This window comes from Atheta coriaria, unplaced genomic scaffold (assembly GCF_025399875.1).
Source record: "Atheta coriaria isolate IRGN ID8LTWV9N9 unplaced genomic scaffold, Caltech_Dcor_3.1 hic_scaffold_4_pilon, whole genome shotgun sequence".
In the NCBI taxonomy this organism is placed as follows: domain Eukaryota; kingdom Metazoa; phylum Arthropoda; class Insecta; order Coleoptera; family Staphylinidae; genus Dalotia; species Dalotia coriaria.
In genome coordinates this window covers 226,247-239,938 of record NW_027045446.1, presented here as the reverse complement: position 1 = coordinate 239,938, position 13,692 = coordinate 226,247, and the positions used below count along the sequence as shown (strand labels likewise).

The window sequence follows — 13,692 nt, the reverse complement described above, 5'->3', positions numbered from 1 at the left end:
TTGATGAGGTGTACAACACGACGGGCTGTTTCCCTGGTGAGGAGAACAATGAGTTGTTCAAGGTTCTCTGGACGGGCTTGGTTTTCCGGTTCGTCCTTGCTAAGCGTCGCCCATAATTCCCGACCCTTTTGAAGGGCCAGTTTTGGATCAGTAGCAATCTAATAAAATAACAGATAATATTAAACATTTGATTATTGCACACCTGGTACCCTGGTCTTACCAATTCAGCAACATAAACCAAGACGTGGATGGCTTCAGCACTTTGCTCCTTCAAAGCCTTAGCTTCCAATAGAGTGCGTTGGGTAAGACGACGACGTAACTTCTTCGAGAAGCGAAACATGTGCTGACCGGTATGTAGGGCCTTACCAGCATTACCACTACCGCTTGGAGGTGCATCAACAACATCAACACCTTCGTTACCCTTGTCAAACACATCAGCCGGAAGATATTTATCCACGTACATGTCGGCCACGGATAGAGCACCATCAAGTTTATCAGCGGCAAATGCAGTGAATTTGCTTTCCAGCACCTGGTTGCCGATCTGCTTGACTGAATCAGCGCGCTTCAACACCGGCCGAACGATTTTGCTGCCCACGTCACTCACGTACTGCTTGGTGTTGGTGTAGATCTAACAAGGTCATTGAAATTAATATAATTGCTGGTATACCCGTGTGTTATAATTACCATTTGCGGTGGCAGGTGGATCGAGGGCACTTTTTGCTCGACAATATCCAAACTTTTGCACAACAAACGGTCGATAGTTGAGAGTGGGCCTTCGAGTAAAAACACTGCTGGTGAGGCAGTGTCAATGACGTTGTACAGCGATGATTCGGCTTGGTCTAATGTCCATTGCAGCAAATTATTTGAATGCTAATGAAATAAACGTAAATTTTATACGAAATAAAAATTTTCTGTTTGTATTTGCACCTTGATACGTTGATACATGTATTCCGCATAGTTCCATCCAGTTTCCACAATCGGAAGATTACTGATGCGATTCACCGCCTCCAGTTCCGGCAGATTAATCATTCTTGATTGATTCTGGACCACTGCAAGGCGAAGCATTGATAAGGAAACATTTCGACGCGCAGACGAAAAAATCGATGCCGTGTTATCGCAGATCCCGTCTGCGGGTTCAAGCTCCTAGCCTCAACATTCAACTCGAAATACACAAAAATGACCGGCGGGAGATAAGCGCCCAACAATGAAGACTGCTTAAATACAAGCACTGCTGGACTTTAGCCAGACTAGTTGTCCGTTTTATGGACGGCGTGCATCGTCCACTCGCAATCCATCTCCGAATCTGAACTTGAATTTCGCGCGCCTAATTAACGCTCATTCATATAGGTACACGAAACTTTTTGCGCCAGGAGAGTTGCCGAAATTTTTATCGTGCATTTATCCCGCGTAAAGAATTAATTATCATCAGTGAGTCACATGAGCATTTTGTTTTCGCGCAAACACTGATAACTCCATTATCTTGCTCGCTCCGCACGTACACATGCGCAATAATTTCATATATTTTGTTGCACAAAATTAGTATGTTTTGCCGGCTGTATCTAAGCGGACCTTTATGAATCGCACATATAATATTAAGTTATGAAAACAATTAAAATTGAACGTAATATTCGGTCAAAAAGAGCCGAAAAGTACCTATCTCTATAATTACTGATTTCAAGTGATACGAAATATTTTATTGATGATTAATCAATAATCATGCTCTCAAAAATCTTGATAGAAATTTACTGATATCAATTTAATTCGATTTAATTTGTTATACTGTACAAACACTTACTGGTTGCTGCAAGATCGAGCTGATTGATTTGAATTTGTAGACGCGCGGTAAACTTGTGAACGCCGCAAGCGATCTGGTCGAACTAAGATCGCCACCGCCGGCATTACAGGGCGCCGGGGCCTCTAATCGAAGACACCGATGATGATTGCGCGTGATCATGGCATGAACTTTGACACTCACACGCCGATACGGAGCTTATCCGCTTTGCTGCAGTTGTTGACTCTCTGCTACGATACTTTTTCTTCGACGATTATTAAAATGACGTCACCGGTTACAAATCAGCGCCATCTGGCCGTAGGCGGGCGTAAACTATTCAAGTGTATAATGCATAGGATGATTAAAATAAATATATTACGAGTTATGACATTATCCCATCGCATATGTGTAAAATATTAATTGCTAATATTAGCGCAAACTTAACTGAGCCTCTGTTATCTATACACATGCCATTGTTGAAATGTGGCAATGTGGAAAAAATGTTATCAGTGGCACTTATCGAAATTTCGTCCAATTAATATGATTCAATATCATCGATTATGATGGAGATAAAAGCGCTATAGACTATATTAGATCACAATCCTGAATATTCGCGTAGAATTCGTTGAGAATTGTGCACGTGATTCTTATATTTGATCCAAAGTGTTGGCCAAAATGGCGTTGCTGATGTTTGCTTGCATCGCGTTTGCGATCGCCGGCAACCATCTTGTTTTGCGCAGGATGATTGGACCGAACCGTATTTCACCGCAGGAGATGGAGTGGACTTGGCCGCAAATGAAAACAATCTTCTTATAAAATTTAAAGAAAGTGAAAAGGAAGGCTTTATAATAGGCACATTTTTATATACAGGTACGTAAATTTTGATTACGTGATAAAACTGAGTATGACTGCGACATTTCCAGGCTCTGGTGTATTGACATTGGATGGACCACAGAGGGATTATTTCAAATTGGATACTCTGGTTCTTTCTGCTTAAAAAGAAGCTGATTTTGAAAACGATTTGGAGAAGAAGTTAAGTATCAGAGTGACTCAGGGCGACTTCACGCTTCAAATTACAGTCGAAGTGCAAAACGTTAATGATAACCCGATTTATATTACGGGGAATCGTTGTGAACAAAAAGTAAGAGCATACATATCACAATAAAAACGATGAAAGATTAACGTTGATTATAATTTTAGGAAAATAATGATGAAAATTATATCAATGAGGAATGCGTATATACCATCACGGATGCCGACGGATTGTCTGAGCATCTAGAATTTGGTTTTAGTCCGGATAGGTTCAGAATGTCCAAGGAACCAAATGAACTTAAAGGACAAGAGAGAGCAGAGCTGAACTTAAAATTTTTAAAATCTGAAGATTTCGAAACGGAAAATACAGTTGCTCTAACCTGGACAGCAAAAGTAAGAATTACGAGGTATATTGGGAGATAATTATGTATTATATTTTATTGTTTGTATAGGACGAAGAATATAAAGAAGAAGGAGAATTTGCGGAATTATTCATTCTGGTAAAAATTATTGACATGCCTGATATGCCAACTGAATGGAATGATTATATTGGTACAATTTCCATCAAAGAAGAGGAATCTGTGACTCGTACCCTTAAAGCTAGAGATGGAGATATTCAAATTGCTGAAACTATTCAATATAAACTAGAATGTGAACCCCAGCAATGTATGTCCAATATAATATATAAAATATGTATTTTCTAGTAATATTGTATACATTACAGGTCCACACATAGAACTGGTAGGGGATCAGCTGAAAATTGGTCCCTATATCTTGGATGATCCCTTAGACAATAGCTTCAGTTTTGATGTGACTGCCTTTGAATCACACATTGAAGCAAGCCAAACAGTTTACATACAAATTATGGACATAAACAATAACAAACCGGAAATATCAGTGTCGCTGCTTGAGTTTGAAATAGAAGAAGAAACAAACACCCTTCCACCCAAGTTATCTATCACAATAAGCGATAAAGACGCTGTAAGTTGAACAAAATTATATTAACTTATTATTTATCAAATATGCTTTAGGGAAAGTATGGCACGTACACAGTTTCATTGGAAAGCGAGAAGTTGCCAAATATCAAGGAAATTATGCAAATTATTCCGGAGTCAGGCTATCAAACAACCCAATTCAATATCATAATAACCGACGCAGAAAAATTGGACTACGATGACGAAAATATGGACGTACCCGCAATTGTTGATGTCATTATTAAGGTGGAACCGGCCGATCCGGAGCATCTGTCTGATCACACTGTTGAAGAAACAATAAAGATTACCCTCAAGGATTTAAATGATGAATCACCAATATGGAAAGAACCTAAGTACGAGGTGAAAGTTTTGGAAACGTTTGGTCGAACTGAAATTGAAGAAATAAAAATAGACGATCACCAATTTTTCGCAACGGATAATGATAAAGAGGAAGTGTTCAACACAATAACTTATGAGTTAGGTCCTGCGGCCCAACAACTTCTGACTCTAGAAACCACAACCCCCGAAAAGGAAAAGAATCTTGTTTTAAAGACAAAGACAGTGTCGGGTACTACAAAACAATTATTTGACTATGAACGGGAGAAAAGTATTATAATTCCAATCACAGCCACGGATGGACTAAACACCGCCACCGTTCAGTTGACCATTAATTTAGATGACGTCAATGATGAAATGCCCACGTTGGATGCGGTAAGTACCAAAATCGGTTCCAGATTCCCATTTAACATCTCACCATTTTGCAGGATACACAAACAGCTGATATTAAAGAAAAATCAGACATTGACACTAAAATTGATATAAATTTGGAGAGTAATGATGCTGATGAATCAAGCGAGCTTAAATACGGAATTGATGAAGGTGATGATGATTCGTATGTTCTTAAACGCGGAAAGAAGTTGATGTGGTCCGATCATCGTTGCATTTCTATTAATGAAGAGACCGGCGAATTGAAATTAACACAAGAACCAGACTATAATGTGTTCGATACAATTTATCTACAAGTTTATGTCGAGGACCTGAAAGCTGAAGTTCCAAAACCTCAGAAAACAAAACGTATGACAAGTTTATATTTAATATTTAGGTAAATAGTAATTACGTGGGTGTTGCTTACAGTGAGACTAATTATTAACATCGAAAATATCCCTGACATGCCATTGGAGTTTGATGACAACACATTTATAGATAATGCTGTTGTTGAACATTCAGAAAAAGGTTTAACTATTGGTGTAATCAAAGCGACAGACCCAGACGCACCCGGATGGAAGGAAATTGTGTTTAGTTTAAAGTAATTGTTATACGCTTTGTTGATTCAGTTGCTAAAGTTAATTTTTCAGGGAGAAACCTGATACGCCAGTTGGATTAGTTTCCATTCATCCGGATTCTGGGAAACTTACGGTTAGTGGTGAAATTGATGCTGATTTTACTGACCATAATCCCAAAGGATTGTTTGATTTGAAATATGAAGTGACGGCTACTGTTGATGACCAAATCCACAGATTCGAAGTTAAAGATTTAACAATAAGTATCAAAGATATTGATGACAACAAGCCAAAACCAGAAAATAATACGTTTAATTTTTCGATTGAAGAACATAGCGATGTATTAATTGGTTCAGATGGCCATATTAAGGTGACCGATAGCGACAGGGATGGTAAGATGTAGAAACAATTAATTTGTTCATCGTTCATGATTTTATTTACAGAGAAGAACAGCCAATTTGAATGTAGAATTGATATTGATAGTGATATTAAAGATATCTATGCAGCCGACACAGATGAAACTGGATGCATAATCAAAATCGTAAATGGTAAAAAAATTGAGCGGGATGGAAGCAACGGTCGAGAGAAACACACCTTTAATCTGATTGCTTATAACCCAAATACCATTGTTGAATCATCTATTATTCCGATTGAAATTGAAATCAAAGATATCAACGACAATTATCCATCGATTACAACAGATCTTCAGTTCACTGCAAATGAAGAAGATAAAGAGGTTCAGTGTGTTTTGTTGTGTTCGTAACAAAGTTATTAATTATTTATGTTTTGAATTTAGCAAAAGGTATTGGGCGTCATAACAGGTGTCGATGAGGATAGCGAAGAGAAGAATATCAAAATTCTTTACGAGCTGATAAACATAGAAAAACATGATGGCGATGATAATTCACAATTGACGTTAGAAGACTTTGAGATAGAAAAAATTGGTGGTCAACTAAGGAATTCTAAATTCAAAATAAAGAAAAATTTGGAACATTTTATGGCACTTACACACTGACCTTCAAAGCAACCAATGATTTAGCTGATAACAAGTGGTACACTGATAATAATACAGTCACACTAGTTGTAGAAAGTACAACTACAAAAGTGTCAGTTTTGTGGGAGCACTTGCTAATCCCGATCCAGTCATTATTTTGAGTGATGCCCAAGAAGCAAATAAACCGTTGCATCAACATGGTCCGAATGCACCGGATCTCGAAAACTTTGAAGCCACTGACAATCAAGGAAACAAATATGCGTTGGAATTTAAAATAATCGATAATTGCTTAGGTAAGATACAAAGTGAAATTTAATAGATAATGCTTTGAATTCACTTATAGTGGACGGACAAGACTTATTCAAACTGCTTGGCGTCAAGGATCAAACAGCTCAACTGCAATTGACGTCTGCCGTGAATCTTCCAGACAGATGTATACTGACAATCACAGCTCAGAGCATAGGCGCCACCCCACACCATGATGAAGCAAAAGTTGAAGTTAAAATCATATTCCTAGACAATGACGCCGGGCCGGTTTTTGAACAGACCGAATTTTCGTGTGAGTGGGTTGAAATGGATATAGGTCCTTTGAAATGCCAACTACCGGAAGCAAAACAATACACAGAGACCCGACACAATACGTTTGCTGATACCAATATTAAATATTATATTTCTGAAAGTGTACCTGAAGGTGCTTACGAAATCACCGACCCAATGGTGATAAGTGTCAATGTTGCGAAAAGAAATCGATTTGAACGAGCTGGGAGACGAAAAATCATGGTTTAAAGTCGAAGCATCATACAATACAGTGCCAGTGATCAACCAAAACCAGAAAGTGTGTTACTGGTGAATGTAAATGTAAGTTATTAATACAATTATATAAGATACAGTAGATTTTATTGATCGTTTGGCAATTTCAGATTGAAGATATCAATAATCATCCACCAGTGTTCAGCAAAGAAAGCGATATAGGCATTCTTGCTTATCGGTTTAGCCAACAAAGGCACCCAATGTTGAACCCAAAGCCATGATCCGGATAAAGACGTTCTGATTCCTCAAAATTAATTGGGATACGTACGTCGCCTTATTTTTGTAAATATACCCAGCAAAGATACGAAACCGTTTGAAATCAGGGAAGAATCAATAGTCGAGAAGGGTGAATTATTGGCAACTTTCACGCGCCGGTGCGCGAGCGGCCGAGTGGAATTTGATGCAATCGTTGAGGATTCCGACGACGAGAACACACCGACACAATGCATGTTACACTCTATGTGATTGCCGATGTGCACTTGTGTTCGCTGTTTTTGAGAATAATTTGCAGGATGTCCAGAAGAAAAGAAATTGTAAGTATTACATGTAATAAGAATGAACATGTAGCAGTTATAATGTGCAGTTGATTGGGAGTGTTAGCAGAACAATTTAAATACACCGTTGGAATTAGTGATGTTAAGTTAATATCTCATTGACCACACGACGATGTACGACTTACGAATGAAGATAGAATGTCGATATAAGTTCCACCAGAAATTGATTGCGTACTTTATCGATACAGAAGGCCAATTCGGCATTGAGAGCGATGTTATTAAAGGCATAATGTGCAGCAGATTGATGTGAAACTTGTTTTAACACGTATTTTTTCTTTGCAGTCAAATCAACAATTTGAACTTTTTATGCGCAGCTTCAACTTTCTTGGAATATTCCTGCTGATGACAAAACGTTGTATACAGCCGATGCTGAATCATTGGAGGAAACTAAAATTGCACTGATAGTGGTATCAGCCATTTGTGGAGTGCTGATTATTGGACTTATCGGCTTTTCACATACAAAATCGATCGTAGGTTGAGTAGCTATAACTGAATTGTAAATGAAAACTTATATTTATTTTTGCTTACAGTACCAACAGTCGCATTAATCGACTGAAAGCAAGCGGAAGTGCGGCGCCCTACGATTCAAATCTACCGGGCGCAAATCGAAGGGCTACGCAGGTTGTGAATCCATTGCCCATCTGGAAGGATAAATATGAGCAACGTTTGTCATTTACAAATCACCGCGCAGGTCTTTTAGGAATTCAATAGATGACGAAGACGATGATGAAATTTATTGTGGAAAGAAGTGATATATTCAAATCGCTACTAATTATTAGTTTATTTTGGTAGCGTTTAGAACTATTAATATTGTTAAAACATTTGTTGGTAAAATTATAAAACAATAGAAACCAAAACTGTTGCAATACAATTAACATTCAAAAGGCTCTTTCTAAAATTTATTTAATAAATTTCTATATTATATATTGAAAACATGTTGTAGGATACACCCTGCTTATCTCGTCGATCATAACCCTGTATCTCAAGGTTTGTACTTTCTTTTAATTATTTTGCGTCACATTATAGATCAAGCGCTTTTCTTTACGATGCATTAAAATATTAACACGCTTCTAGACCCGCTTTGGAAGTAGCCTAAAAGCCACTCTTCAAAAAGTTAGCAATTTATAAAATTAGAAAGATGGTGTGGAAAACAACCTGTATCTCTAAACTAATATATTTTCCCAGAGTTTCTTAACGCCATATAAAGTCAAGAGACCACTTTTACGATGCATTTTATTTCAGCCCTGAAGCCATTTAAAAGTACCCTAAAATTTTACTTCAAACGTTGGCAATTTTTAAAAATTTGAAAACATATGAATTGTGGAAAACACCCTGTATCGTAAACTAGTGATTTCTTTAAAGTTTCTCACTGCCAAGTTAGAAGTTCAAGGGTCCTCTACACGATACATATTACTATTTCAAATGGCTGATCTTTTGGGAAGTGCCCTAAAACGCCCTTTAAAATTAGCATTTTTTCAAATACGGCCAAGTATGGTGTGGAAAACACCCTATATCTCATGAACTATTTGACTTTTTAAAGTTTCTTACCGTTATGTTAAAGTTAAAGAGTCTCTTTGCGACGCATATTTTACAATCCCTAACCCTTCCAGAAGTACCTAAAATACACTTTAAAAGTAATATTTTTTACACCCGCATAAATCACCAATTTTGGTCGAAAAACAGGGTCGAACTTTTTTATTAAAAATGTTTTCGGACGAACAACAGGGTCGAACTTTTTTCTTAAAATTTTTTCGGTCGAACAACAGGGTCGAACTTTTTTCTTAAAATTTTATCGGTCGAACAACAGGGTCGAACTTTTTTCTTAAAATTTTTTTCGGTCGAAAGACAGAGCCGCACTTTTTTCTTCAAATTTTTTTCGGCCGAAAGACAGGGTCGCACTTTTTTCATAAAATTTTTTCGGTCGAAAGACAGGGTCGCACTTTTTTCTTTAATTTTTTCCGTGAAACCGGCGAGGATAACTTGCGATTATCTCAAGAACAAAAAGGGCTACGCAAACAGGGACTTCATATTTTTGATTCTTAAAGAATTCTCTATAAGATAGCACCGTTCATAAAAAACGACCAAAAGTGCATAAAAAAATTTAACGAAAAGATTTTGTTATAAAAAAGACAAAAGATTTCTCTTTTTTATGTTGAAAATTAAAAATTGGAATTTTTAAATTCTGATTGCGGATTTTTAACAAACGATTAAATTTTATTAACTTATCTTAGTAACATTTGTCCTTATCATGCTTTGTTTAGGCCCTATTGGGTTGTAAAGATTACAATTAACACAAATTACTTTAAACAGTTTTTGTCGTATATCTTTTAAACCGTGTGTCAAATTAAAATTATGTATTAAAATAATCACTCGCTAAAATTGCCCTCTATGATAATACACCCTAAAAAATAGATATTTTCAATTTCTTGCACAATACTTTTAATTATTAAAAATTTGGCGGAGGCGCCTGACATTTTAATTAGTATTTCAAGTATTTATTAAAAATTGATAACACTGTTGTGTAGAGCAGCTCTTAATTACCCAATTTATACAACTTTTTGTTTAATAGCTCCAAGGGTGTTTCCTGTGGATGGCTTTAAGTGAAATGTGTACTCGCAGCAAGATTTAAGAATCAATTATCTTGGAAACTAATAGAGATAATCAGAAACCAACAACACTATGATGCACAGTATCAAATCCTAAACAGGATAACACCAAAAAAAATCAAATATAAAATCTGTATACAAAATTTTCCGACATAATTTTCTCGGAAAGTAATAAAGTTAGAGAAAAATTTTCTTCATTTTCTTCATGTGGTGATATGGCTCTACGAAATGGCAGATTTAGTTTTTCCAATTTCCAAAGTTGACCAAACACCACTCGAAAAAGATCAAGAGGTTACACTTGACTCTTTTGTGGCTCAAAAATAATTTTTTACGCTAGAAGAAAATGGAAAACGTCAATCGATAGAGTTTTCCAAGGGGATGAAAGATATCTAGTCAGTTTTTTGATAACATCAATATTTCGGAAAATGGGCGGTAAGTTCAAAACTGATCAAATAAAACCACCCCTCCGATTTTCCTCAAACTTTCTAAACTGATGTAAAACAGTGCCAGGAATCCGTTAATGAAGGTTTGGTTGCGCTATCATAATTAGTTTTCAAGTTATTGACCATTTTCAATTATTACATAAGTGTTGATAACTGAAAATTTTAAAGTGTTAGATAATGTTGAATTTAATCCTACACACGAATATGAAAACAGTTTTTCTTTATCTCTAATAGTTTGCAAGATAAATGGGAAAAACTGGTTTATACATTTTCTTCATCATTTCTTACGCAAAAAATGAAAATTGGAAATTTAATGTTTTTTCTGCAGCTGCTGTTAGTAAACATGATTATAAACACTTTATCTTAGTAATATTTTGTTATCAGACTAATAGTTTAGATAATAATCACCATTTAGTGATAAATATTACCATAGCATTTCTTCAGTTTTGAGAGAATAACCATTTAATTATTTTAATAGTATATGATGTAGAGGATCTCTCAAGGATTACGCATATGAAATCCTTTTGTTCCTATGCTTTTTAGTTTTCGAGATATGTACATGTGAAATTTTAAATTCAATTCGCACGAAAATAATTTTAAGCCAAAAGTCCGACCCTGTTCTTCGAGCAAATATAATTTTAAGAAATAAGTCCGAACCTGTTTTTCGCACGAAAATAATTTTAAGCTAAAAGTCCGACCCTGTTCTTCGAGCAAAAATAATTTTAAACAAAACGTCCGACCCTGTTTTTCGACCAAAATTAAATTCACAAAACAAAAAAATCTGAAAAAAGAACAACCTTAAATAGGGGAAAAAACAAATAAAACACAATATTTTGTCAATTGACATGAATATATTATAATTCGTTTAAATTCATAGGCAATTAATTGTAAACGTCCAAAAGATTATCTTAACGATGTATTTTATTTCAATCCCTTACACCCATTAAAAGTGGCCTAAAATGCCCTTTAAAAGATGCTAACTTTATAAAAAATTGAAAACATGGTGTGGAAAACACCCTGTATCTCCTAAACTAATAAACTTTCTCCAGGTTTTTTGACGCCACTTTATAGCTCAAGAGACGCTCTTTACGATGTACTTTATTTCAATCCTCTAAAGCTAGTAGAAGTGCCCAAAAATGCCCTTCAGAAGTTAACAATTTTATGAAAATTTAAAAACATGGTGTGGAAAACACCCTGTGTCTCCTAAACTAATGTACTTTTTCCATGTTTTTTGACGCCATTTTATAGTTCAAGAGACGCTCTTTACGATGTACTTTATTTCAATGCGCTATACCTATTAGAAGTGCCCTAAAATGCCCTTCAAAAGTTGGCAATTTTATGAAAATTTAAAAACATGGTGTGAAAAACACCCTGTATCTCTTAAACTAATATATTTTCTCCATGTTTTTTGACGCTACTTTATAGCTCAAGAGACGCTCTTTATGATGTACTTTATTTCAATGCTCTAAACCTATTAGAAGTGCCCTAAAATGCCCTTCAAAAGTTGGCAATTTTATGAAAATTTAAAAACATGGTGTGGAAAACACCCTATATCTCCTAATCTAACATACTTTCTCCAGGTTTTTTGACGCCAAATTATAGTTCAAGAGACGCTCTTTCCGATGTATTTTATTTCAATGCTCTAAACCTTTTAGAAGTGCCCTAAAATGTCCTTCAAAAGTAGGCAATTTTTTCATTAAAATCTGAACATTTTCTTGAAATTGGAATAAAAATGAACCGAAAAATTCGGCCCTGTTTTTCAACCAAAAATTTTTTAACGCAAAAAGTTTGACCCTGCTCTTCAAGCAAAAATTATTTTAATATATTATTTCAACTCTGAGTTTTGGTTGAACAAATTTTGTAAAAAAAGTTTGGCCCTGTATTTCAACAAAAAATAATGTTAAAATACAATTTGCATTTCCAATTCAGAATTTAATTTACTTTCAGAATCTGAAAACAAAATTTAAAAATTTCAATTACCCTCGAATAGAGACTCATGAATCAATTATCTCGGGAACTAGAAAAGATAAATAAGAACCGAAAACACTATTTTGCTCAGTATGAAATCCTAGGTAAGATAACATTTTAATAATTTCAAATATAACATGTGTCTTTAAAATTTTCCGCTGCAATTTTCTCGGAAAGTAATAAAGTTAGAAAAGAACTTTCTTCATTTTGTTCATGAGGTGGCAAGGATCTATAAAATGGCAGATTTAGATTTTCCATTTTCCAAAGTTGACCAAAGACCACTCAAAAGAATCAAGAGGTTACACTTGACTCTTTTTGGAGTCAAAAATTTTTTTTAAAGCTAGAAGAAAATGGAAAACGTTAATCGATTTAGTTTTCCAAGGGGATGAAAGATATCAAGTCAGTTTTCCGATAACATCATTATTTCGAAAAATTAGTGGTCAATTAAAAACTGATCAAATAAAACTACCTCTTCGATTTTCCCCAAACTTTCCAAACTGATGAAAAACAATGCCAGGAATCCACAAATCCAAGTTTGGTTGCGCTATCTTAATTAGTTATCAAGTTATTGACCATTTTTAATTATTGCATAAGTGTTGATAATTGTAAATTTTATCATGTTATATAATGTAAAATTTAATTCTACATACGAATATGAAAACCGTTTTTCTTTATCTTTAATGGTTTTCAAGATAAGCAAGAAAAACTGGTCTATTCGTTTTCTTTATCATTTCCTAGACAAAAAAATAAAAATTAGAAATATGACTTTTTTATTGCATCATATTGAAGAACATGTAATTCTACATACTTTATCTTAATAAAATTTTGTTCTAAAATTAATTGTTTTGATAATAATGACCCTAACAAAGTCATGTTTTGTTGCTATTCAAATTATATTCTTTTTTTTATTCAAATTGCAAATAAGGCCTAAACGGTAAATGTTAGCAAAAATGTTATTAAAGTAATCGATTCAAAATTATATTATATATCAGGATCCGAAAACAGAATTTAAAAATTCGAACTTTTAATTTCGAACATAAAAAGAGAAATCTTTTGCCTTTTTATAACAAAATCTTTTCGTTAAATTTTTTATGCACTTTTGTCGTTTTTCAAAAGGGTGCCATCTGGTAGAGAATTTTTTAAGGATCAAGAATATGAAGTCCTTTTTTCCGTAACCCTTTTAGTTCCCGAGATAATCGCAATTTAATTTCGCCGGTATCACGGGAAAAATTTAAGAAAAAAGTTCGACCCTGTTGTTCG

At 35.0% G+C, this 13,692-nt stretch overlaps 2 protein-coding genes across 2 annotated transcripts; one reads left to right on the top strand and one right to left on the bottom strand.

Moving 5' to 3' along the window:
* Positions 1 to 2: 2 nt before the first annotated feature.
* LOC135790712 (lipid storage droplets surface-binding protein 1-like) lies at positions 3 to 1,937 on the bottom strand (the record flags this gene model as incomplete). The annotated part of the gene is made up of 5 exons (XM_065300982.1): positions 1,796 to 1,937; positions 928 to 1,049; positions 685 to 870; positions 221 to 628; positions 3 to 158 (listed from the first exon to the last, which is right to left on the bottom strand). Coding segments are annotated over exons 1-5 (873 nt in total), but the record flags the coding sequence as incomplete, so codon positions are not given.
* A 509-nt stretch (positions 1,938 to 2,446) lies between these two features.
* Positions 2,447 to 6,862, top strand: LOC135790711 (cadherin-related tumor suppressor-like). The gene is made up of 12 exons (XM_065300981.1): positions 2,447 to 2,528; positions 2,773 to 2,912; positions 2,972 to 3,196; positions 3,256 to 3,469; positions 3,528 to 3,784; positions 3,835 to 4,488; positions 4,542 to 4,851; positions 4,912 to 5,083; positions 5,133 to 5,449; positions 5,501 to 5,793; positions 5,854 to 6,344; positions 6,395 to 6,862. Exons 1-11 carry the CDS (start codon positions 2,447 to 2,449, stop codon positions 6,070 to 6,072), a joined length of 2,883 nt encoding a protein of 960 aa, XP_065157053.1. The 3' UTR covers positions 6,073 to 6,344; positions 6,395 to 6,862.
* Positions 6,863 to 13,692: the final 6,830 nt, after the last annotated feature.